General features: G+C 44.3%; 1 protein-coding gene across 4 annotated transcripts in view; it reads left to right on the forward strand.

Annotated features, from left to right (window-relative positions):
* Positions 1–26,423, forward strand: part of MICAL3 (microtubule associated monooxygenase, calponin and LIM domain containing 3) — a 269,337-nt gene that overhangs the window by 185,091 nt on the left and 57,823 nt on the right. For 2 of the 4 annotated variants that reach the window (XM_036301483.1, XM_036301486.1), the window contains 4 exons: positions 8,506–8,701; positions 19,646–19,878; positions 23,550–23,690; positions 25,046–25,108. In XM_036301483.1, coding sequence (XP_036157376.1) covers positions 8,506–8,701; positions 19,646–19,878; positions 23,550–23,690; positions 25,046–25,108 — 633 coding nt within the window. Of the gene's footprint in view, positions 1–8,505; positions 8,702–19,645; positions 19,879–21,614; positions 21,702–23,549; positions 23,691–25,045; positions 25,109–26,423 lie in introns of all 4 variants that reach the window. The other 2 variants (XM_036301482.1, XM_036301484.1) reach the window with 2 other exon arrangements.

Below are 26,423 nucleotides of genomic sequence, written 5' to 3' on the forward strand. Positions count from 1 at the left end.
TGAACAAGAGTTGCAATTTTCTGCTTCTGTCTTTTAGTCATCTTATAATCTTGTATCCTTTTGTCTTTTTGTTTTAGGTAGAAGAGCACCTTTCAGCATTTCTTGTAATGCAGGACTTGTAGTGGTAAATTGCCTCAGCTTTTGTCTGGAAAAGCCTTTATCCTTCACATTTAAAAGATAAATTTTCTGGATATATTATTCTTGGCTGGTGATTTCTTTCTTTCAATAATTTGAATATTTGACTCTACTCTCTCCTCATTTATAGGGTTTCTGTTGAAAATTTTGATGACAATCTAATAGGGTTTCCTTTATAAGTTACTGTCTCCTTTTCCCTGGCTGCCTTGAGAATTCTTTCTTTATCATTAATTTTGAACAGCTTTAATATAATATGCCTCGACGAAGGCCTTTTTGGATTGAGATAATGAGGTGTTCTGTTAGCTTCCTGGATTTGAAGGTTCAGTTCTTTCCACAGGTTTGGGAAATTCTTGTAAGGATTATTTGAATATGCTCTCTGTTCCCTTTCCCTTTCTTCTCTTTTGTGTGTGTGTGTTTTTGTTTTGTTTTGTTTTGTTTACTCTCAATTCTCTCTCCTATTTGAGCCATTTCTAGATTTCTATCTTCCATATCACTAAGTCTTTTGTCCATCTGGTTTGCTCTATTTCCTACGCTTGCTAGTTCATTCTTCATCTCATCTATTGAGTTGTTTCAGCTCCAGAATTTCTGTTTGGTTCTTTTTTATAGTTCCAATGTCTTTGATGAATTACTCCTTTCATTCCTTTATTTTATTCCTTATTCCTGAGCTGTTGACTTGCTTTTCTGAGTTTTATATCTTGAGGTTTTTTATAGAACTGCAATATTGAATTCTCTATCATTTAAATTACAGTCTTCCATGTATTTAAGTTTATTTTCTGGAGGTTTTTTATTTTCTATCTGAACTCCCTATTACCTTGTTATTCATTGTGTTTGGTGGGTTATTTTTCTGCCAGAGCAGTTATGGGGATGCAATCTTTTTTTTTTCTTTTTTTTTTTTTAAAGTATTTGACTTCACTGTTTAGCACAGTGGTTCTCAACCTTCCTAATGCCGTAACCCTTTAATACAGTTCCTCATGTTGTGGTGACCCCCAACCATAAAATTATTTTTGTTGCTAATTCATAACTGTAATTTTGCTACTGTTATGAATCGTAATGTAAATATCTGATATGCAGGATGTATTTTCATTGATACAAATTGAACATAATTAGAGCATAGTGATTAATCACAAAAACAATATGTAATTATATATGTGTTTTCCGATGGTCTTAGGCGACCCCTGTGAAAGGGTCATTCGACCCCCAAAGGAGTCGCGACCCACAAGTTGAGAACCGCTGGTTTAGCAAGTTGATAAGTAGGGGTTTTCTTTTGTTTTCCAGTAGGTGGTGCTAAAGTACTAGATTTTATTTTCTCTTATCTACACTACTGGGGCTTCTGGGATCTCTGTGGGGTGGTGTCACCTTGGCCCTGGACAACACCTCATATTACCCAAGGAGGTGGGCATCCTCTATGAGCTAATCACCTCAGTCTCGGGGCACCACGCCCATGGTGGCATGTGACAGGCTATGGGTCTCCTGGCCTATGTGTTCCCAGCGCCTCTTTCCTATAGCCAGAAGCTGCTAGCAGAGCTGCTCTGTCTGAGATGACCCAGCAGCCTCTACCAGGCTCCACTGTAATGGGTATAAAAGGGGTAGGCACTGGGAAAGGAGTTCATGCATCTGTGGCTCTATTTTTTCCAGTGGGTTTAACCACAATGAGAACAGACCACTTACGCTGGAAAGTTGTTTCTGCCCTTTCACCATCTGCCAAGTAAGGATTTTAATGCCAGGCAGGCCACAGGAAGTGAGCAGGGGGTGGATTCCCAAGACTATGGATTTCTCTGTGCAATGATAGGGATATGTGGAAAGCTGCCACCCTTACCACTGCTGCTCTGCCCTGATACTGGGCTCAGCCTCAATGTGTGCCAGCCACCAAGTCCCCATTGCTGTCTCTGCCTCTCCAGTTTGCCCTGTGGGAGCTGCACCCTGACCCTTCACTGCTAATCACATCTGCTGAGAGCACAGTAAGCTCTGAACTGCATGTGTGGTTCCCATCTCTGCCTTTCCTCCATCCCACCTCCCCTGTTCACTCTCATATGCACACCTTCAGATGTCTCATTGCCCTGATTCCTCAGATGTATTTGTGTGTTGAGCAGGGAGTCCTTTATTAATTACAGATGTCCAACTTGTAACTTCAAGGGGAGAGACCTGGAGGTCCTCTCAGGTAACTTTTGATAAGAAACAGAAGCAAGAGAGCAACTGTAAGGGAGAATTTCTATTCTAAAGTGGCAGGAGTGCTTTTCTCCATGTTTCTTCTTAGAACATGGCCACAGTTCACACCTTTTGACACCCTGGATGATTTGTCTATCCTGGCAGGTAGGTGGTAACCATATTCCATGAGAATGCAAGCTTCCCAAGGACAGAGGGGTAGTCTCTTTTACTCACTGGCATGCCAGAACACCTAGCACAGTGCCTGGCTAGAAGCAGGTATGCAAATAAGTATTTGTTGAATGAATGGTTGAATGAATTAACCCTAGCATTCATCCTATTTATAGATATGGGGAATGTGATGAAAATCAATCTCAGTTCACTGTGCCCATTCCTAGGTCCTTGTCAAACTTTTAGATTTCATGGAAGCTTTCCCAAGCTTATAAAGAAGGAAAGTAAAATGGAAAGAAAACGGGCCAGAAATTAATATAAGCAAGGTGAGAAAAGGCCTTCAGTTGTCCCCATCTCTTATATGGTACCCTTCACCGTTGCCCAAAGTCCTACAGTGTCCTCAGCAGTTCACTCCTGTTACTGGGGCTTTGTTACTACTGTAGGAGTGGAAGGGGGAGAAAAGCTGCCTGCTGAGGACTCTTGAGTATCATCTATAGTCCCTCATGTCTCTCAAGGAATCAGATAGATACAAATGACGGCTTTTGGCAACTCTTGCACATCAGCTGAGTGCAGGTTGTCCTGTTAGGAAAAATATTTCTTTCAGGATAATATAGTTGTCATGCAGGCAGCAGCTGTTCCCAAACAGAACCTTTAGGCCAGGCCCAGAGTTTTTTTCCTATTTAGAATGCTACCCAGATCCCAGGAGCTATTTCCTTGTGGTATGTGTGAAGCTGGACTTGGCCTCCAATGACCTGACATCTGCCTGCCCTTACTTAGTGAAGAACCAGCCTTAGGAATTATTCCAAATCTTTCATCTCACTTTTAGCTGGAAAGCCACTGTGTGGTTGTTCCTGCACTAGTATGTGAAGTGGAGGGGCCAGTGGGTTTTGGCCAGCTCCCTGGCCCCACTGGTTAAACTTTGACTTGCCAAACCTACATCTGTCATTTTTTTCCCTCTGCTCTCCTAGGCTCTTCCATTAGTTGATAAGAGAGGGAGGACCCTGAGGGACAGGGGGAGGTTTGGTGTTTGTTGTAACCATCTGGTCTTGCTCAGGAAAAATAATAAAGGATACTCATTTTGTTAATTTCTTTAATTTCCCATTTTTGAGGTTATGGGCAAGTAATGTTAAGCATATTTTGGCAGTTGGTGAGTTTCATATATTTGCTGAATATCCTCTGAGTGCTATCTTTCTTGGGAAAACAGCCTCCACAGGGGCCTGGCCCAAAGGAACATCTTACAGTGCTCTCCCTGTTGCAGCAAGCTCTGGATAAGATTAGTTCTGCATGGTTAGACCCAGGGCCTGGTAGGACTAGACTAGTGAGCTGACTCTGTCTTCCACCTCAATTTTCCCAAAATCTCTGATGGAACACTTCTTACTGTTTTCATGGCCCAAAGCTTCCTTTCTTTGTGGTACTGATGTGTGAATAATCTGAATAGTTCTGAGTGCCTCTGATTGCTTTTTTTGATTATTATAGCCAATCCCAGAATAAATCAACATTTTCCCTCCTCAAACCCCAGACTCTGGGCTTTGGCTGCCAAGTTCCGTTGCTTGATGATTCATAAGTCCTCAGAACTTGCCGAAACCGGTTTGGCTCAGTGGATAGAGCGTCGGCCTGCGGACTGAAAGGTCCCAGGTTCGATTCCGGTCAAGGGCATGTACCTGGGTTGCGGGCGGCGGCTGGTCAATGTTTCTCTCTCATCGATGTTTCTGACTCTCTATCTCTCTCCCTTCCTCTCTGTAAAAAATCAATAAAATATATTTAAAAAAAAAAAAAAAAAAAAGTCCTCAGAACTTGTAGAAACTCCAGAGAAGTAACACTGGGAGTAGGACAACATGTGACTCCAAATGCCAGATTCTCTGTTGTAAGATTCTCGCATGAAGTTCTCTGTCCTTCATCTTGAAAATTGCAATATAAGAGGGAGGAGATTATGGTGAACACTCCTGTAGGGGATAAGAATAGGACTCTTGCCGAAACCGGTTTGGCTCAGTAGATAGAGCGTCGGCCTGCGGACTGAAAGGTCCCAGGTTCGATTACGGTCAAGGGCATGTACCTGGGTTGCGGGCATATCCCCAGTGGGAGATGTGCAGGAGGCAGCTGATCGATGTTACTCTCTCATCGATGTTTCTAACTCTCTATCTCTCTCCCTTCCTCTCTGTGAAAATCAATAAAATATATTTAAAAAAAAAAAAAAGAATAGGACTCTTTATAAAAACACATCTTTCATATCCTAAGTCAAGGGACACTGTGGTAGTCTTCTAAAATAATGCTGCCCTCCTCAGACTCAGATCTTGGCCCCACTGTTCTCTAGCTCTGTGACCTTGGGCAGCTTATTTCATGTCTGTGAACTTCAGTTATTTCATTTGTAAGCTGTTACCTACCTCACAGAGCTTTTTTTTAAAAAATATATGTTTTTATTGACTTCAGAGAGGAAGGGAGAGAGAGATGGAAACATCAATGATGAGAGCGAATCATCGAGCCCACAACCCAGACATGTGCCCCTGACCAGAATTAAACCTGGGACCCTTCAGTCTGCAGGCCAACACTCTATCCCAAGCATGTCAAACTCAAAGGCTGACACTGGCCAAACAAACAAGGTTTAAGTTGATGTGGGCAACAAAAAAACAAAAGCTTCCATTTTCATAGAAACAGTTTTATTTCCATAGAGACATGCTGAATACAAAGGACTAAAATAAATGAGTAATCATTAACATAAAATAGTAGAACATTTTAATAAAAATATTTTTTAACATTAACTTAACAGGCACTGAATAACTGCACAAATTAATAAGTGTAATGCAAATAAACCTATTTTTCTTGTTCTCCGAAAGCGAAATATTTCCTGTTACGCATACCAGACAAGTCAGTCCAAGACTAATGACATGGCAATCGGCTGCTAAAATATTCACTGCTAGTATTAGTGGAGAGAAGTGGTGCGCCTGCACATAGGCACATAAGGGAAATGAATGCAACATGAGTATAGTAATCAGTCGTTAGAAAATGTTGTAGTTCGTTATTAATAATTATGTATAACAGGATATTGTAAAAAGTAAGTGATGAAATTATTATTAAAACATTTTTTACATACCATTATATTGGCTGGGCCACAAAAATATTCGTTGTGGGCCGCATGCGGGCCCCGAGTTTGACACACTAGCTCTATCCACTGAACCAAACTAGCTAGGACTCACAGAACTTTTTTAAGCTGGCCAGGCTAACTCCATATTCCTCCAGTACCCTTTCCTTGAATACCCTGGGTAGACTAAACTGCCATTTTATGTATTCTCATCTTGCCACATGTTTCCATAAGTCATAATACTTGATAGCTGCATCAGACTGAAATGATTCCTATACAGGACTGTCTCTCCAGAGACTAGCCTACAGCTCCTTAAGAGTAAAATGTTTTTTTCTGCTTTGTTTACCAAGGTTCTAGTAAAATACCTAGCAAACAATATGCATCACCCACTAAAACAGACATCAGTTCTTGAGTGTTTTTCTACCTGAATGTGTTTTGTTACTTTACCTTGAAATTGCTTAGCTATGAATTGATAAGGTTAGTTGTTTGTTTTCTCGGAAGTGAAAGTTCTTATTCTATTTTTCTTCTCCCACCCAAAAGAAATACTGGGTTTTCTTTCATATTTATGGAGTTCTGCAACATTTTGTGCTTGTATAGTTGCTTCACATTTATTTCCCTTTCTCATCTGCTTTCTATTTAAGGACAGTTGTCAAAAATACATGATGGGAAGGAAAGACTCAAATGGTTTTAGAGTCAGGGAATCCTATCCTCATCTTTGTCATATTGGGTTTTGATGAGAAAGAGAGAGGACAGGAAAACCAGTATTTGGAAATGCTATGAGGCAGCATAGTCAGTGCCTGTGCTGGCTGGGGCATGGCAGGGCAGAATGTCAAGGTGGCATCCATCTGCCATTTCCCGCCTCTTTTTTGCTGTTACCTACTTCTAAGGATGCAGCGACTAGGACAGTAGGCATGTGCACAGGCACAAGCAAACCCAAGGATTGGTGCCCAGACCCTATTGTTGTGCGTTCTACCTAAATTTGTAAATGAACATGCCTGGATCTTGCTTTTCAGTAAAGATTCTCTAGTAAATGTGAAAGATGCTGTTTGGAAGACCCTGGTAATTCTGCAGATGCACAAAGACTTTATTCTGTGACTACCTGGGTTTATAAAAAGTTTTTTCTAATGATATTACAAAGAGATTTAGCACATTGTACACCATGTGCCAGGTTTCCAGAACATGTTCTCCACGACTTATCTGATACTGCTGCTTCTGCCCAGAACTCTCTTCCCATCTTTCTTTGTCAAGTAACTGTTTGCAGTCCAGAACAAATGGATACAACATACCTACGCAAGAATTCATACAAATTGGTGGTGAAAATGTCCAGTAGGACATTGGATTCATCACTTAACTCATATTTGCTTAATACTGCCCATTTACTAACCTTAAGTAGAAGAGGAAGATAATATGTATGGGGCATACACACATACATGTTTATATGTATATAATTTCATTCCATGTTCATAATAATCCTGGGAGATGACACCATCCTTATTATACATCAGGAAACGTGTTCTTAGTTGTTACATAATTTTCTTAAGATCCTCCAGCCTGTCACTGGTGGAGTCAGGTGTCTAGCCTGGATTTGTCTGACCCTAAACCTATGTGCTACATCATATTACAGTGAGCAAATTAAAGAATAAATCATTTTTGCCCTAGCCGGTGTGGCTCAGTGGATGAGCATCGGCCTGTGGACCAAAGGGTCCTGGTTTCAATTCTGGTCAAGGGGACATACCTCGGTTGTAGGCTCCTCCCCGGCCCCGCCCTGGCCCAGGCCCTGGTCAGGGCTCATGTAGAAGGTAATCAATTGATGTATTTCTCTCACATTGATATTTCTCTCTGTCTTTTCCTCTCTCGTCCACTCTCTCTAAAAAATCAATGGAAAAATATCTTCAGGTGAGGATTAAAATAATAATAATAATAATTAATTTTTTAAATTTGGGTTAATGAGGTGCATCAAAAACTAGTGATGGTGTAAGGGAGACAGAAACTGTTCTAGATTTTCAGAAACTAAGTGGTGATAATAGATACAACATTTAAGAATTCAGATGTGAGTCCATAGTGGTACTCAAAAAAATAAAAAGAAATGGGAAAAGTTCTTTACAAAAGAACGCTAGTGGAGAAGGAATGTTAGAATATTTAAAATCACTAGGCAAAGATCACCAATGGATACTAATGCCAGTGGATGAAAGGGTGATGGAAGCAGGATCGTTCCATGTTTCTACATGTCACCACACAGATTACTTATCAATTACAAAGGGGAACGTATCTCTTTACAGCACAGAAATGAGTGGGCACCACCTTAACCAAGCAGTTTAGCCAGTGTCACCAGGAAAGAGGCAGCCTGACTGTATCTATCCTGACCAGGTGCAGTGAGAGGGGCACAGCATTACCTACATGGTATTCTTGTTAAACAAGTGTTCACTGTGAATCTAATCATGGGAAGACAGACAAATCCACAATGGGAGATGTTTAGCAAAACAAGCAGCCTGGACACCTCAGTGAACCAGCCAGATGCAGTGCAGGAACCTTGATTAGATCCTACATCAAGGGTGGGGGCACTGGAAGAACTCACCTTTTTCAGTGAAAGGTGCTTTAGAGCTTCCTCAAGGTTCATCTCAAGTCTCCATCACCACCACCCTAAGATGATATAGGAGAGCCAGTGGCTCTCCCCTTGAAGTGCAGTCTTGTTACTTCTCATATTTAGTGAAGTTTTGCCACTCTCAGACCAGGGCTCTCGCCTGGCCTCCATCAAATCCGTGACCTTGTTGACTTTCTATACCCCTCCTCTGGCTCCCTGGCCTGCATGGGGGGGGAGGGGCACTGTCCCTCCTTTCACTGAAATGAGCAGCGGCTGCCTTGGGTGCTTAGATATCCCTTCCATCAGTGCCTTCTCCCTCCCTGCACCTCCATCATGCACACAGCATGGATTCAGTTCCTATCGTTTGTCATAGGACTTTGCTTTTTTGCTTATCTTGCAGGTTCAAGTGTGAATGGCCTGGAGGAGCCCAGCATTGCCAAGCGACTGAGGGGCACTCCTGAGAGGATTGAGCTAGAGAACTACCGCCTGTCTGTGAAGCAGGCAGAGGAGCTACAGGAAGTGCCTGAGGAGACACAAGCTGAGCATAACCTGAGCAGTGTGCTAGACAAGGGCCTGGAGGAGGACGTGGCCAGCAGGTCAGCCTGTGCTGGGAGTTGAGGCCTGGTTTTCCTGTGTGTTGCGTGTACCTGTGTCTTTCCCAGCAGCCTCTTCCCCAGATAAACATGCTGCCCTACTTGGGGAAAGCAGCATAGCACCTGCCAACAGCATGGGATCTGAACCAGACACTCCTGGGTTTGAATCTTGTCTGTGCCACCCACCAGCCGTGTGACACTAGTCAAGTTCTGTCACCTCTGTATGCTTCTGTTTCCTCATCTGTGAAACAAGGGCAATGCTAGCCCCTTCCTCACAGAATTGGTGTGAGGTTTAAATAATGTATAAAGTGTTTAAAACAGTATAAGCACACCTCGTTTATTACACTTTGCTTTATTGTGCTTCACAGATGTTGCATTTTTTTCACAAATTGAAGACAAGGCCCTCTACCAACACAAAGATTATGGCTCACTTTATTGTGATACTTGCTTTAATTCAGTCCCCTGGAACTGAACCCACAATATCTCTTCAAGGTCTGCCGGTGCTCAGGCACATGTAAGCACTGTCTATTACTTTGCATAATGCTGGACCATTTACAAGGGACTTCCGTCTCCATCACCTCACTTGGTCATCCTCTCAGGAATCCTGTAAAGTAGACAAGAATATATATCTTGTCACTATACAGGTAAAGTAGTAATGGTGACTGAGATAAGGATTAAGGATTGACTAAGATTCAAACTCATGTTTTCTGGGTCCAAGATTCTTCCTGTTTTCCCTGCTGCCTGCTGATTCCTCCTCCTCTGTTCCATTTAGATCCTTCTCTCTTCATCTTGTTAGCCAGTAAAGATCACAATCCATATGACTTAATTCAGAGATTCAGTAAGTATTTATTGAACACCTACTATCACTTTACACTTTGCTATTCATTGAAAAGGTAACAGAAAAAATAATGACAGACACAGGTGCTGCCCTCAGGTTATTGTTTACGACCATAATGGAGGGAAAAGAATCCCACACAGAAACAACAGCAGATCTGAAGCAGTGTGCTATTGGGAGCTAGTGGTTCCGTGGAAGGAGCACCAGGGGTGAAATAGCTGGCTTCTGTTTTAACTTAGCCATCATCTCACTGTGCTATTTTGGGAAAGCTGCCTCACCTCTCTGGGCTTTATTCTTTCCCCTATACATAAAGAGAGGAGCAGAATATTTGTATCCCAGGAGCCACACACAGCAGCCAGTGGTTTTATTCTTGGCCAGTCCCAGTGTTTTAATTATGTTTAGCTGAGTGATGCCTTTAGGGAACATGCATGCTCCAACCCCTTCCACACCCCTGTGTTTGCTGTCTTTACCCAAGGGCTTTATTCTTATTACCTGCCCAGGCCTGCCAGTGTCAGTACAGAAGGATTCAAAGTGCTCAATAGAAGATTATCAAGGAGCTAGAGAAACAAATATATAGCAATATAAAAGAGAAACAAACATTTAAAAAGGAATGCAAACAAGATAACTTTTTTTTAAAAAAGATGGAATAATATTGGTATTGGCCAGACTCGCCTGCAGAGCTGTCACAGTGGGACCACTTCCCATGGCCCCAGACTGATGGACACACACTTCTTTGTAGCCATGAGAAAGGGAACATGTGGGGATAAGGAAAACAGTTTTTTTTTTCAAGTTCAAAGAATGTTTTTACGAAGCTGTTTGCTGGAAGAGCTCCATTCAGCTGCAGTCCAGCACCTCATCCCTGGTGCCAGACATGCTCTGGATGGACTGCCTTTGGGGCTGGCCCCACCAACAGCTCTTCCATGCATTCTGGGCAGCCTCCCCCTTGGTACCTGCATTTCCGCAGCCATCACTACATGCATGTTGTTGTCATGCATCCCTGCCCATAGAGACATACCACTCCCTGCTGCATCTATGAGGAAGAGTCCTTGTTTACAGTCAAAGCAGAGCTGGTGGCATGGCCTCAGGTATGGGCCAGATCACTTTCCTGCGGGAATAACTTGTTCTCCGCTGTCATTTATAAACTGGAAACTAATGGGCAGCAAGTTGAGACAAAGTAGGAAGGGCATTCCAGGAAGGCTAAGTCATGCCTCTATAGCAGGGTGTGATTGGATGGGTAGAATAGAAGAATATGATATCAGTTAACATCAAACAGTACAATAAATGCCTTTATCTTAAATTTGAGTTTAAAAAAATAAAAGAAACAACTAGCATTAGCTGCATACAGAAGAAAACATGGTATCTTAAAGGTGAAATGCTCTGAGGAAGGAGCAGGAGACTTGGCCTTGTTTCCCACAGGAAAGCTGTGAGGTACAGGGAGTGCATCCCCAGCAATGGCACATATTTTTTCCATCTTCCCTGCAGCACCAGGCAGTTAGGTGCATTTTCAGCCCTCAGTCCTTCCTTGATGAGGTGTTGGTCTTAAAAATGAGAAATGACAGAGTTTTAAGGAATTAAGCAGTCCAATCCAGAAACTCACTTTTTTGTTGTTGTTGTTAATCCTTACCTGAGAATATTTTTTTCCATTGATTTTTTTAAAGAGACTGGGAGGGAGGAGGGAAGGGAGAGAGAGACAGATAGAGACAGAGAGAGAAACATCCATGTGAGAGTGACACATCAATTGGTTGCCTCCCACATACACCCCAACCAGGGCTGAGGATCAAACCTGCAACCCAGGTACGTGCCCTTGACTGGGGATCGAACCCACAACCCTTTGGTGCACAGGCCAACACTAACCACTAAGCGTACCGGCCAGGGCCAGAAACTCACTCTTGACTAGTTTAAAGAACTTCAGGTGTCTACTATGGGAGACCAGTGCAGAGTGATGTTTCAGAACATGACTTTGTAGTCAAATCAGAACTTAATCCTAGCTCTGCTAGATGTAGGCAAGTTACTTTGTCTTTCTGTGCCTCAGTTTCCTCAACTACAAAGCACACTTCATGGGTTTGTTTTGAGGATTAAATCAAATAAAGCAACTGACAGTGTCTGGCACCCAGTGAGCACTGACTCACTGGCAACAGTTACTGTTACTGCTCTCAGCTCCACACACAATGTAGGTGCTCCTCACCAGGAGGGACAGGCTGGGCTTCTTCCATTCATTTCCTTAAGTAGTTTACCTGCCAGAAATTGGCTTTGGCTCAAAACCACTTGCTGTAGGGAAGTGCTCATCAAAAATTGCCTGCATCAGAACTGCCACAAGGACTTGTTATACCACACGTTGCTGGGCAGTGTCTGATCCAGTCAGTATGGGCAGAACCCAAGATATCTATTTCTAAAAGGTTCCAGTGATGCTGTGTTCTAGAGACCCCACTTTGAGGTCCACCACTCAAAATTTTCATGATGAAAACACCACATGGGACACTCAGTGAAAAGATGATTCCTGGGCCCTCCCCTGGAGTATCAGATATAGTGGATTTGGGATGGAGGCCAGGAATATCTGTTTTTAACAAACATTGGGTAATTCTTACCATGGGCTTCGTGAGTCAGTTCACACAATTGGAGACTCTAGCTCAGGCCTGATCAGCTTATGACCCTTTTTTGGAGTAAGGGAGTGGGAGCATCTTCCCAAGGAGATCCTGGAAATAGTACTTTTATTTTCTTTGGAAGAGACCAAGTGCCCAAAGACCAGAGAAAACTGGCTTTATGATTTTTGTTTTGTTTCTCCCTGATTGCTTATCTGGAAGACTTTGCTTCAGGCAATGAAGATGGCTTGTGCAGTGCCCCTCTGCTGAAATCTTTAATGTTTATACATTCCTGGCTCTAAAGAACAAGTCAGTAAGAGCTGGAGCAGACAGCTCCAAATGGGACAGCCAAGGTTGTCCCGTCTGGTGCCCCAGAATTCTATGACAGGCCAGCACACAGGGCCTTACCCTCCATCTGAGAAACACCACCAGGAAAAGCCTCTCCTTCAGGGCTGACCTTAAATATGTGGAAATTCTTGACTGTTCCTCTCTCTCTCCTGCCACACCCCTCCTCCAACAGAAGCAGTAATATGAGTCATTACTGAGAAAATGCCAGTTTTAGCATGCATTAAATTTCCACCATGTAAAAAAAGATTGCTGGACGATGTTCATCCCCAGTAGTCTGCTCAGCTGAGGAGTGTTTACATGGTTGTCAGAGTGGGTGGGATCTAAGAGTGGCCAAGCAGGACAGAAGATTATACAGAGCCCTTACCAGTTTGGCTCAGTGGATAGAGTGTTGGCCTGCAGACTGAGGGGTCCCAGGTTCAGTTCCGGTCAAGGGCATGTACCTTGGTTGCGGCCACTTCCCCAGTAGGGGGTGTTCAGGAGGCAGCTGATCAATGCTTCTCTCTCATCGATGTTTCTAACTCTCTATCCCTCTCCCTTCCTCTCTGTAAAAAATCAATAAAATATATATTTTTTTAAAAAGATTATACAGAGATTCACTGATTATAAGTACATTAATTTAAAAGTGAAAGCCATGATTCCCCATTTTCCCTCGAAAACATCCAGGAACTTCAAGTGAAATTACATACAATAGCTTGGTTTATTCATAGCATAGCCTGCCCAAATCCCTGGTCTCCACATTCTGAGGTTTGACCCAGGCATCCAGGACTTGCTGCTGCTGCTCCTCCTGGTTTGCTACCCTGACAGCTGCTAGTGGCTAAAAAACTCTTGGGTTCTTGGAGAACCACTCAAGAGGGCACAGCATGAGATGGTGTGGTCGCTGAGGGGAACCCTGATTTCTTACACAAATGACCCAGCATCTTTACATGTCAGTTTCTGCATTTATAAAAATGGGGATAATTGGGGTTAGGGGAGGCCAGGGGACTGTCAAGGGCGGGGAAGAAAAAAAAAAAGGACACATGTGTAATACCCTTTGTAATACTTTAAGCAATAAAAAAAAAAATGGGGATAATTATAGTAGCCATGTCTTAGAGTTATAGTGTAGTTCTGTGAGCTAATATGTGTGCAGGGCCTGAGTAGGTCACCAGGGCACAGTGTTATTGTTGTCCTGAGATGTGTCCTCCTAGACTAGCATAACCTCTGTGGAGTAAACCTCATCTTGTTAGAACCTAGTCCATGTACCCAGCTGTTTTGCTTCCTCCCACCAGACCCCGTCATGGCCTCAAAGAGAGGAAAACACACCTGAGAGTTGTTTCAGGGAAGGTGCTTTGAGATGAGTGAGTGGGTGTAAATTGTAGCATGGAGGATTTTTTCTAGATATTATTCTAACTGAAAGGGGCAGCTCCTTCTCATGGACACTTTACCAAGAAGTTTCAGAGGTACCATCTCTGACACCTGAGAACTTAGGCAGACCCTGCCCTGGATTTCTATGGTGTGGTCCCTTATATTTCTTGCCCATCTTGGCTGTTTGGTGACCCAGGGGAATCCAACCTAAATCAAACTGTTACATGGAACAATATATCGTTAAAAATGACAGATACCTGTTATGACAGAGAGCTGATCTTGATGACTGGATTTCCTGGCCCTCATCTCTCTTTGGAGGCTGAGTCCTAGGAGGTCGCTTGTCCTTTCTAAAGGACAGAAGAGTTGGTTGTCATTATTATGCTTTGCTCTCGTATAGTGATTCTCCCTACTTAAAGTTTCTAGGCTGTAGTCCAAGGAGGGTGGGGGTGTCCTACAGATTCCAGCCTCTTCAAAGGCCAGATTCAGAAATTCAGACACTAGGAGCAGGCAGGTATGTAAAATAAGCCTTGAGGTACTGAATTTACACTGGAAATCTTGTGTGATATATGGAACCTGGTCAAACCCAGAAAATTACTCCCAAGATCCTATGGAAATGACTGCCAGGACCGGCTTATCTGTCTCAGTTTCCAGATGCATATAGCAAAGACCTCTCAGAAATGGCCTGAGAGCTTGCCACTTATGAAGAGAGGCAAGGGTTGACCTTTCCGTCCTATTCTTTTTTCCGTCCTATTTTTTTATGCTCTGTGCCTCACTTGCTATTCTCCCAGGGCCCTTGAGCTGTCATTAGCCACTGTGGCACTCATAGCGTTAAGGGCAGCCTCACTGCTCACATTATGCAGTGTAGCCCTCCTCATGAGTACAAGGGACAGGGCTGCAGTAAGGCCCCTCCCAGGAAGCTGCAGTGCATCTCGTCCTGCCTGCTGCCACTGGGCAACCACTCAGGCACATAAGAAAGCCAAGTTGGCCTTCCCTCTGCCCACCTAAGACTTAAGATGAGCATAGGAAGCATTCTTATCCTTATTTCATGTTCAAAATCTATTGAATGACATACATTGGGCTACACATTGTTTACTAATAAGAAAATAAACAAATGAAAATATAAAGGTTAGGTGAAAAAATAATACCTAAGTAAATACTGAAAAATAATCAAAATCCAGATCCCAAGCTTTCTGTCTGTAGTCTAAATTCTTATATCTACCCACTTTAAACTGCCTCCCACCAATCCTCCATCCCACTACAGTCATGTTTTGCCTTATTTTATCATGATGTGTTTCCATCTTATCTCCCTTGAGAATAAGGATCTTTTCTGTGTCACATTTATGTTTCCTACAATGTCTAGGAAGTGCATTATAAGTAGAAGATATTCAGTAAATTTTAGTTGGGTGAATGGATGGATAAATGAAGTAGGATTCACCAAACAGCTGCTTACAGTAAGGAGTTGGCTCTTTTTATTTCTGTGTCCACTGCTGAGCTTCAGTAGATGCTCAAAAATGTTGAATGAATGAATGTGTAATGAGTAACCAAATAAATGAATGGCTAGAGTCCCAGATGGTAACACAAGCACAATAAAAATCAGTAGAGTTCCTAATCTCCACAACATGCCTACAAGGCTGGTACTAACACTACCCCCTTACTGAGGCTTGGAGAGCTTAAGTAATCAGCTCAGGGTCACACATCTGGTAAGTAGCAGAGCCAACATGGCCCTATGAGGACCTACCCACCTGAGAAGTAGGAGTGCAACCCATTGGAATGCCCTTACTTCTGACCCAGCTGGCATGTAGAAGTTCCACAAATCACCCTAGGCTCAATAATTTGCTCGAAGGACTCACAGAATCACTGAAAGGTGTTACACAGGGAAAGGGCACCAGTTGAAGTCAGCCAAGGAAAGACAAGCATAGGGCAGAGTCCAGAAAGACTCAGGTGCAGAGCTTCCTATGCACTCTCCTCATGCAGTTGGGACAGTGTCATTTTCTTTTTTTTTTTTTTTTTTTAATTAAATCTTTATTGTTCAGATTATTACATTTGTTCCTCTTTCCCCCCCCCCCCATAACTCCCCTCCTCCCAGTTCCCGCCCCACCCTCCGCCCTCACTCCCCACCCACTGTCCTCATCTATAGGTGCACGATTTTTGTCCAGTCTCTTCCCGCATCTCCCACACCCCTTTCCCCCCCAGGAATAGTCAGTCCATTCCCTTTCTATGTCCCTGGTTGTATTATAATCAACAGTTCATTCTGTTCATCAGATTATTTATTCACTTGATTCTTAGATTCACTTGTTGATAGATGCATATTTGTTGTTCATAATTTGTATCTTTACCTTTTTCTTCCTCTTCCTCTTCTTAAAGGATACCTTTCAGCATTTCATATAATACTGGTTTGGTGGTGATGAACTCCTTTAGCTTTTCCTTATCTGTGAAGCTCTTTATCTGACCTTCAATTCTGAATGATAGCTTTGCTGGATAAAGTAATCTTGGTTGTAGGTTCTTGGTATTCATCACTTTGAATATTTCTTGCCACTCCCTTCTGGCCTGCAAAGTTTCTGTTGAGAAATCAGCTGACAGTCGTATGGGTATTCCCTTGTAGGTAACTGAGTTTCTTTCTCTTGCTGTTTTTAAGATTCTCTCTTTATCTTTTGCTCTTGGCATTTTAATTATGATGTGTCTTGGTGTGGTCCTCTTTGGATTCCTTTTGTTTGGGGTTCTCCGCGCTTCTTGGACCTGTAAGTCCATTTCTTTCACCAGGTGGGGGAAGTTTTCTGTCATTATTTCTTCAAATAGGTTTTCAATATCTTGCTCTCTCTCATCTTCTGGCACCCCTATAATTCTGATGTTGGTACGCTTGAAGCTGTCCCAGAGGCTCCTTACACTATCCTCGCATTTTTGGATTCTTTTCTCATTTTGCTTTTCCGGTTGGGTGTTTTTTGCTTCCTCGCATTTCAAATCATTGACTTGATTCTTGCGCTCCTCTGGTCTGCTGTCGGGAGTCTGTATAATATTCGTTATTTCAGTCCGTGTATGCTTAATTTCTAGTTGGTTCCCCAATATAAGATCGAGGGTCTCATTAGTTTTCTTGTAGATCTCATTAAGTTTATCGGCGGCTTCTAAACAGTTCTTGAGAGACCTTAAAAGTGTGGTTCTGAACTCTATATCTTCCATTGACAATTTTGTCCTGTTTCTTTGTCTCCACATTTTGTTATGCTTCCTTGGTGCACCCCCTAGTGGTCTTTGTTCGCAGTCTTATAGTTAAATCTTGATTGTTGTAGCTAATTCCAGGGAGGGTTTGACCTCCAGGCCAAGTGGCTATGAGAATCAGCTGTGTCAGCAGTGAGAGAACTTCTGTCCTCTAGGGAGGTGCTAATCTAGCCTTTGCCTGAGGCTATCCGGCAAATGCCTGTGTGCAGGGCTTGGGCGGGGTGGGTCGCACAGGATCAACAGGGTGGGCCGGAGAGAGCAGTTATGGCGGCTCTCAGTCCTGTCCCCAGGGGCTCTGCCTCTCTGAGTCCCAGCACCCGCTGCAAAGCTCGGAGAGAAAGCTGCACTCGCTCTGACCGAAGCCAGACAGTCCCGCTTCTCCTGTTTGAGTCTGGGTCCCTAAAGACTCGCCCGGATCTGGAGCTCAGAGTCTGCGACTCCCTCCCGATTGAAAACGCCAACCGCGCCCTCCGCCGCGAGCCCGCTCCGCGCACTCCGCACCTCAGAATTTGACTTCAGCACTGTGCCTCCTCTGAGTGTCCGTATGCGTTTCTCTTTCCTCCTAGTTGTAGGACTTCCACTCAGCCAGCGTTCCTGTGGTTCTGGGTGATGTCCCTTCCGTTTTTTTGGTTTCAGTTTTGAAGTAGTTGTTCAAAGCAGCAAACTCCGGCGTTAGCCTATGCCGCCGCCATCTTGGTTCTCTTCTCTTAATTACAATATTATTCCAGTGTCATTTTCTTGATAGTGATGTGTGATGATACCCGTGGAGCTTGGCTTTCTCAGACTTCCCATTTAGAGTTTTTATTGGGGCTTGGTAACTAGGCAGTGCTTTATCACAGGCAGTGCTGTTACCATTTGAAACTGATTGGTTGACTGATTGATCAACTTACCATGTGGTTGTGGTTGTTCTCCAGGTCCACTGCATGACCCAAAGCACTCACCCTAAATTGCTGGCCTTTCTGATACGGCCAGTCCTTACCCTGAATCACATTAGTAGACTATCCACCATGACCCAAGGCCCCCAGCAAAATGGGCATTCCCACCCAGCAGGGCATTCTAAGGCTAAGTTCAACTCCCAGAAGCTGAGAGCAGGGACCAAACCTCTCTTTGAGCAGGTTAAGTTCTTTACTCCATAGGCAGTGATAGCACTGGTGGTGGTTGGCATGTCCTCATCACAGTGTACTAATCGGCCCCTCTCTGGCTAAGAGAAGAGTTACCCACTATCACAGGAAGTGGGCCAGCTGCCCACCCATGCCTGATGCTCCTGGGTTATGAGGCTCCATCATGCCAGAAGTTGGACCATGCTTTATTATGAAAGCCCATTTCCTCCAGCCCAGTCAGCTACACATTTCTAAGAGAAAAGAATCTCCTGGAAAAAACTGGTAATTATCTACCGTAAAACAGGTCTGAGCAAACTGTACAGCTTGTGCAGTGACATTTGGGATTTTCTTCCTGCCACGGAGCCCCACAGCATTGTAGGGCACCAAGTGTTTTTATTCCTACACTTCCTGTTGTCCTGCTTCTCTCTGTGAGCAGGTAGGAGGGTGGTGCCTAAAGAGTGGAGCTCCACATTTGGGGTTTGTGTAAGTCATGGTGAGTGTTTATCACAGGCAGTGCTGCTGCCATTTGAAACTAAGCCAGGCTGTGCTGTGAAGGGAACAGTGATGGGAATGCAGCTGCTTGTCAAGAGCGATGACCCAGGGGTTGGGGTATTTCCACCCCGCCCCCACAGTCCCTGCACTGTACTGTGCAGTTAATGGGGCCTTTGCTGCCACATTACCTGTTTCCCACAGTATCCAGCTCAAGTCATGGCACATGGTGGGGACTCAAGGAACATTGTGAAATTGAGTGTGATACCTCCCCTCCAGAACCTGCATCTTGCCTGCCAGCCAGAGTGTGGTTAAGACTTTATTCATGCCTCACATGGCAGCTCCTCCTTCCTCACCATGGCTCTCATGAGAGCCTTCTTTCCAACCCACCTGAGTCAAGTAGAATTGAGTTCCTCAAACCAAATAGTGGATCATAATGAAAGGAGACTTAATCTCCATTCTTGATTCCTGGGGTCATGAGTTTACATCAAAATGGGCCCACAGCCTGCAGCTTCTGAGGGCCTCCATGAGACCAGACTCTAAACCAGTGATGGCGAACCTTTTGAGCTAGGCCTGTCAGCATTTTGAAAAACCCTAACTTAACGTGTCACATATAGAAATTTTTTGATATTTGCAACCATAGTAAAACAAAGACTTATATTTTTGATATTTATTTTATATATTTAAATGCCATTTAACAAAGAAAAATCAACCAAAAAAATGAGTTCGCATGTCACCTCTGACACACATGTCATAGGTTCGCCATCACTGCTCTAAACAGGCCACCCACCAGACTGGGCTGTCCACTCACATGGGTTAGGTCATCATGGCTCCCATGTAGGTATGCCATTTTGCCCTCTGTTCACTCTCCTCCCATCTCCTCATGTGTCTTACCTGAGCAGAGAAGTAGGCTGGTCTCTCCAAAGTTGTCCTCTCCCCACCCAGCAGTGCTTTGTGGGACACTTTGCCTCAGCTGTGGCTTTTAACCATCTCCTTCATGGTTTTGTCATTCCCTCACTTTGGTTGTGTGATTGTTTCCCCACAGCAGTTCTGAGTCTGAGATGGAGGAGGAGGAGGAGCCTCCACTGCCCACCTCGGACCTGGGTGGCGTTCCTTGGAAGGAAGCTGTGAGGATCCATGCTCTTTTAAAAGGAAAGAGTGAAGAGGAACTGGATGCCTTGAAGAGCTACGAGCTTAACAATGACAATGAGGAGGAGGACTACGACGAGGAGGAGGGAGAGGAGGACTATGACGAGGAAGAGGAGGAGTCTAGTGAAGGTCAGAAAGCAATCTCTTCTCCTATCCCGGACCCTGTCCGTCACTGAGGCAGCCTGTTTTATGCCTGAGCATGAGAGGTTTCTTTGGCTGGAGTCACATAACGTGCTTACACAGAGACATCCTTCCTGTCTCTCTCTGGCCTTAGATACAGGGGCAGAGAAGACTGTCGACAGTGGAAATGGTGTCCCTTGTGCACGTTCTGAGTTGAAATTGGATGGAAGAGGGTCAAATTAGGTTCTTCATTCCGCTCTCCTCATTTTCTATTTTTTCCCCTTTAGTTTCAGTGAATGAGGTTTATTTTAATAAAGAAAGGGAATTTAGCTTTTTAGAGAATTCCCTAACACCTAATCCTCGATATTGCAGGCTACAAAGATTGAACCTCACATCCATTCAGAGCTGCTGTCATTGAGGAGGGAGCTGTGAGCTGGGGGCCCACTGGACAATGTTTAGTCAATGATGTGTAGTAGCATGTTTGGACCAGTGTTCTGAGAAGAAGCATCAGTTTCAGCATTGAGTTGGTCTGGCTGGCTCTGAAATGTTCTCTTGGTTTGGACTCAAGATGTCCCAACTCTGTCTCTATATCTGGTTCTGCGTGTCCTTGAGTGAATAAGGAAGAACTTGCTGGGCGTTCTTTTCTTGCCTGTGTAAGAGAGGGTCATACTTTCCCTCTCCTGGCTGATAGGTGGTAAAGAAGAAAATGGGCAGATAGAGACCTGAGTTCCTCTGAGGGCGATACCATGACTATTCCCTGTATGCTCACCAGGAGGCATGGTGAGCACCAATTCCTCCAAACCATCAGAAGAGCAGTCAGTTCTGGATAGCCTGGGCATGTGGAATTGGCACTAGAGGGTTCCGCTGCCCCATCCATCCCAGGGTCTGTTTTCTCTGGCACAGCAAGGACCAAGTGCTGGCCAGACACAGAGTCCTGCCAGCCAGTATGCATGTTACTGAGTAGTCTCGGGGGGCTGTATCACTGTAAGACCCCAAGCCTGATTAGGCACAGCAGGCAGAAAGAAAGCACATGCTGACATGACCTTGAGGTGCCCACATCAGCATGAACTGTCAGAGGCAGGACATGCACTCAGGCTCCCTAAGGAGTTTCTCTCCACCTGGTTCTTCTGCTGAGGTAGAACCCACCAGGTTGCACTGCCCCTCCCCCCTTACTCAGTTTTATGTGCAGAAGGAAGCAGGCCCTAGGTCAGGAACCTGACACTGGGTTCTTTTTTCCGTATGCTGTGTCTCTGGCATATGGTCCATGACTGGCCTTACATCCCTGCTAGTCATAGGGGTTGAGCGTGTTCACAGCTCTTTCGGGGAAAGGTATTTTGTTTATATCATTCCAGACATCATTATCTCCATCTGATGATTAATATGTTTGGTGGCCTGTAGCCCCAGACATGGCTTAGGATCACAGCCTATTTCCTTTGCAGGAGCATTTAGCCCTGCCTTCCCTCACACAGACTTAATTTCCCAGACCTGGACCTGGCATCAAGACCAGGGGATGGACTTTAAATAGAAAAACACACATACCAGCAAATTCTGCCAACACTGGGCCTTTGTTCTTGACTTCTAGCCTGTGTGCCTTGAGCAGTGGACTTCAGTGCCTGTGTAGACAATGACAGGACGTTATTGCCTTCCAATTAAAGATAACTCTTATTCTTCTCTTTTCTCCCTGTTTATCCCCACATGGGATTCTTGTTGCTGTGCTTGTGGGTGTCTGACTCCCCCTTCTGTAGAAGGGGAGTATTGCCCCTGGGACAGAGAACTACAAGGCCAGTGGCTCCAGTGTCCATCAAAGGAAGAAGATTCGGGTACATGTAAAGGTACCCATTCTGCCTCTTGCCCACCTTCTACCCTGGCTCCCTGGTAGCCTTCACAATCTGCCTCCAAGAGCAGGTCCCACATGAAAATATCTGTGTTATAGAGCTGCTCTGACAGGCTTTGGCACATATCCCTGGTCCCAGTCTTCATGAATGGTCATGTACAAAATAGCACATGAGACAGAGATTCAAGAGGAAGTCAGAGAAGACTCCAGAAGGAGCCTTACAATGCTCCCCATATGTTCTGCTGCAAGTTCCTCGCATCCAGTTAAGACTGGCTTCTCCAATGCAGAAAGCCTCACATTACATCACAACTCCCAGCAGTGGTTCAGATGCCCAGAACCTCCCTCCATGGTGCCTTTTAACATTTCCCTGGGAAAGAAAAGTGCTGGCAGATAAGTCCTCAAGGCTCCAGGGAGAAGATTCACTCTCTTCCCTTTGTTGCCAGGAGGATGAAAAGGGGCCCAACATTTTTCTCTTTGACTTATCTTCCTTAAGACATTCAGCCTGTTTGGTGACTTTGCTGTGATTCAGCCCCATCCAGCACCATAAAAACTAATTGGCCTTAGAAACGTCCGTGAATCTATAGTGACCTGCACTCTGTGTTTAACATAGTGTACTGCCCATATCCACATTTGGTGATCTTTTTGGCACTTTCTGCCTATATCACATTTTCTGTTGCTTGTAAATAGATTGTCTTTATAGTAATAAAGCCAAAGCAGATTATACAGTTAGATTGTTGAAAGCAGGTTCCCATCAGGAATGACCGAGTCCTTCAGATCAGGTGGCACCTGCTCTTGCTGCCTGAAAAGCCATCCTCCCTTCTATAGTATCCCTTCCCCCATGTTCCTGGCTGTTCTTTATTTTAACCCAACTGTATGGCCTGGTCCAAGCACTGATTACAGGGATCCCACAGGGCAGGGCCACATGCAGACCCCTTGGGTTCTGACAGCAAGAATAAAATGAGGGACTCGGGTGAGTTCTCATTAGCTGAGAAGCTGGGTCTTGTGACCAATGGGGCACCAAATGGAATTTAAAGACAAAGGGCTTTCACCTCAGAAAATACAGAGAGGTATTATCTACCCATGTACTTCCAAAGCTTTGGGAATTTACAGGATGGAGCTCTGCTTCCTCTCCAACCATCTTCTCCCAGAGCTGTATCCCTGTGTATGCCGCATGAGGCCTTTTATAGAATGGGTGAGGAATTTTTTTCTATCTTTAGCTCCAAAGATAAAAACTAAAGTACCAAGAAAGTACATTTCTATCCTAACTGACTTGGCTGGTTCATAGCAGAATGGCACTGTCCCATTCCACCTCTCTCTTGACTCAACTGTCAAAGAGAAGCATGGCAGGTGGCAGTACGCACCTTGCTTTGTGACCAACAGAAGGAGCATTTATGGTGCATCCTCGGGGATCTCCCACTATACTGGGTAACAGCTCAGTACTCATGACCTCTAGAGAGATTGCCCTCAGGGACCAGTTGTAATCTGCTCTTTTTTTCTAATTTGGCATTTGGGTCCCTCGAATGCAGTTAATGTGAGAAGAGCATCAGAAAGGAAAGTTCTTTCTGAATTGGAGTTGAATGTATGAATCTCATTGAAATTAAGTGTATGTGAAACTTGAAATGACAACATCAAATTAGATGAGTAGAAGTCCCTTGTGTGTGTGTTTGCATGTGCCCACATATTCTCAATTTTTTGCCTCTTTCTGTTTCGTGATCCTAGCAAATATGGTAAACTTTCTGTTTCCTTTCCTGTGGTGTTTCATTCCCTCCTTCCCTTGACTGTTTATTTTCTCCTTTCTTCTTCCCCATCATCTCTCCCTTTCTCATCTCCTTTGAACCTGGTGCAGTAGCTGGGAGCCAGCGGCTACAGCAGATCATAAATGCAACCGATCCCTTGGAGATTCAGGCTGATGTGCACTGGACACATGTTCATGAGAAAGAGGAGGAGGAGCGAACGGTACCAACCTCTGAGCCCTCCACTTCTAGAGGTAACTGCTTCAGGATCCAAGGACCTGAGGCCCCTAGGAGCCTGCAACCCCTCTGCTTGCTGCAGGGTATTTTTCTGTCAGGGCCAAAGCCATCAGTTTAATCAAATGTAAGAGCTGACAGAAAATTTCATTTCCTTGGTGTTAATGGTGACCACTGCCCTGGGCTTTTGTGTGAGAATATGTAAAGTTCTCTGTGGGTTAAGAGGTTATGGGTTCCTTCTCCCCCAAAGCAAAATAGAAAAATGAAACTTGATCTTGAAGAAATTGAGAATTGCTTTCTTTCCCTCATATTACTAGGTAGGGTTATTCTTTCTCCACTTGATAGAATATTCTGGTCCTTTCCTCATGGAGTGTGTCTGGGTGTGAATGTGCATTGTCAGGATGGGGGCAGGGGAAGCATAGTTTGAATGGAAATTAAGTTTTAAGAAGAAATTTATATCAAGGAGACTCTAAGTATTTAGCATAATTTCTAATAGTTAGCTCTAAGTTGTAGGCAAGATGATCTGTGTTCCACAGTAGGATGAAGATGAACCTTATTCTGGATTCTTTTAAGGAATAGCAAGCAATAAAAGAAAAAAAGTGGAGGGCTGTGTCAGCTGCCATGTCATTCTCACACCTTCTGACCTCCCCATACCCATCTTCTAAATACAGATCATCAACTTCTGTCTCTTCCTGTTTGGAACTGATGGAGAGCCACACACCATTCAAGTCTCTGAGTATACAAGGGGGTGGTCCCTGCATTCATGAAACAGCCTTTAATGGGGATTTGATTCTCCTCTGCCCCAAATCTTCACCTATTGGCAAAAACAACCTCAGTTAACTATTTCTGCAGCAACATAAATGTATCCAGAAGCGTCCCGGCTAATATGGCTCAGTTGATTGGGTGTCGTCTGATTCAATTCCTAGTCAGGGCACATGCCTGGCTTGATCCCCAGTAGGGGGCATGCAAGAGGCAGCCGATTGATGTTTCACTCTCATCGATGTTTTCCTCTCTCTCTCCCTCTCCCTTCCTTTCTCTAAAAATGAATTTTAAAGTCTTTTTTTGTTGGTTTATTAATGTACTTAGAAGCTATGCAGGAGTGGAAGAGAGAGACCCTGCTGACCTGGGACAATGTCACACTGCCCTGCAAGGTAGAGCTATCTCTGCAGCCTTGAAACTGTATTGCCCCTCCCTGTGTTCCCTGTGTTTTCTTTCCTCTCCTGGACTGATACCATGGTCAGTTCTGGATAGGCCCCTGGCCGTAACATCATCTTAGTTTCTCTTTTATTTTGGACTTTAGGGTTGTCCTCAACTTTCCTCACTGGGAACACTTATTCCTGTGTAACTTTGTATTTATCGTCTGTTTTAAATTCAGTGCCTGACCTTCCCTCCATACGCCGTGCAGCAGTTCAGGCCTGGCTGGAGACAGTGTCCGGAGGTAGTCTGGTGATGTTTGTTCTCTTTCCACTCACCATAACAACTGTTTCTTGGCAGCTCTGCTGATATCTTAACACTAGAATTCTGATCCTACCACTAGTGCATGCCAAGGGCGGAGGGTGGGGGAATGTGCATGCCTCACTCAGGCAGCCCATCCTTGCATGGACAAGACACGCACCCCACATTCTTCAGGGAAGATCCAGAGGCAAGCAGTAGTATAGGCAGGACAGAGACAGACACTTTTAATTAACAGAGTTTGGGTAAAAGCCAAAGCTAAAGAAACATTTTTAGCACTGAGCTCTAAAGTCTATAGAAGTTAATTGAGTGTGAAAGTAAAGGAATAAAAATAATAAAGAAATCAGTTAATATTCCACAAACCTACTGAAATATTAGAGAAGGAGGCAGTCGGTACTCAGGGGGACCGATGGAAAACTTATCTGTGAAAAGGGGAAAGCAAAGGAAGGCAGGTGTTGTTCAGCTAAAAGCAGATGGACATGCTGGGCATAATCAGCTGGGTCCTCAGACTAAGGTGAAAGTATCTCTTTAATTAAGCCAAGGGGTAGCTAAGAAACCTCAGTTGTCCTTCTGAAACTTTTCTGGAGAGGTGTTTCTCAACGAGGGGGTTCCTGGCATTTGGGGCAGGACAGTTCTTTTCATTGCAAGATGCTTAAAATCCTTGGCCTCTACCCTCCAAATGTCAGTGCAGTCTCCACTCCCACTCCCATCCATAGAACAACCAAAAGTGCCTCTATACAATACCAGTTAACACTCAGGGAAGGGCAGAAGTGACCCTGGGTGAGAACCACTATGCCAGTGGTTATTTCTGGGATGGACAGGATTGGAACTCATGGATCTTACCACCAGCCTCTTCCCATCCAGCACATTGTCCTCACAAACAACAGAGGAAAGGGGCATGAGCACACCATGAGAGGCACCTTCCTGCATACAGCAGGGAGAACTGAACCAGAGTCTTAGCTCTGAGTATAGGAACTGCTGCTCACTCTCTCCTAGTCAGTTTGTATCTCCAGAATGGTTGAACAAGACTGAGGTGTCAGGACTTCCTAGCTGGAGGCTAAGTGTGGCAGTGATTTCTGGCTTCCATAGTGTGTGGCAGCTTCTAGCCCCCTGCACTCCATCTTAACCTGGCTCTAACCCCCAGTTCCATCCCCCAAGCTGTGTCTCTCAACATCTGGTGCTATACTGATACTCCTCACTTATTTGTGTTGATATATGTGACAATGGTTCTTCTCAAGGACTATAAACTTCTCACCCATCTGACTCTCCAACAGACCTTTCTTAGTAGAAACTCATAATGA

This window comes from Myotis myotis, unplaced genomic scaffold (assembly GCF_014108235.1).
Source record: "Myotis myotis isolate mMyoMyo1 unplaced genomic scaffold, mMyoMyo1.p scaffold_m19_p_3, whole genome shotgun sequence".
Classification (NCBI taxonomy): Eukaryota; Metazoa; Chordata; class Mammalia; order Chiroptera; family Vespertilionidae; genus Myotis; species Myotis myotis.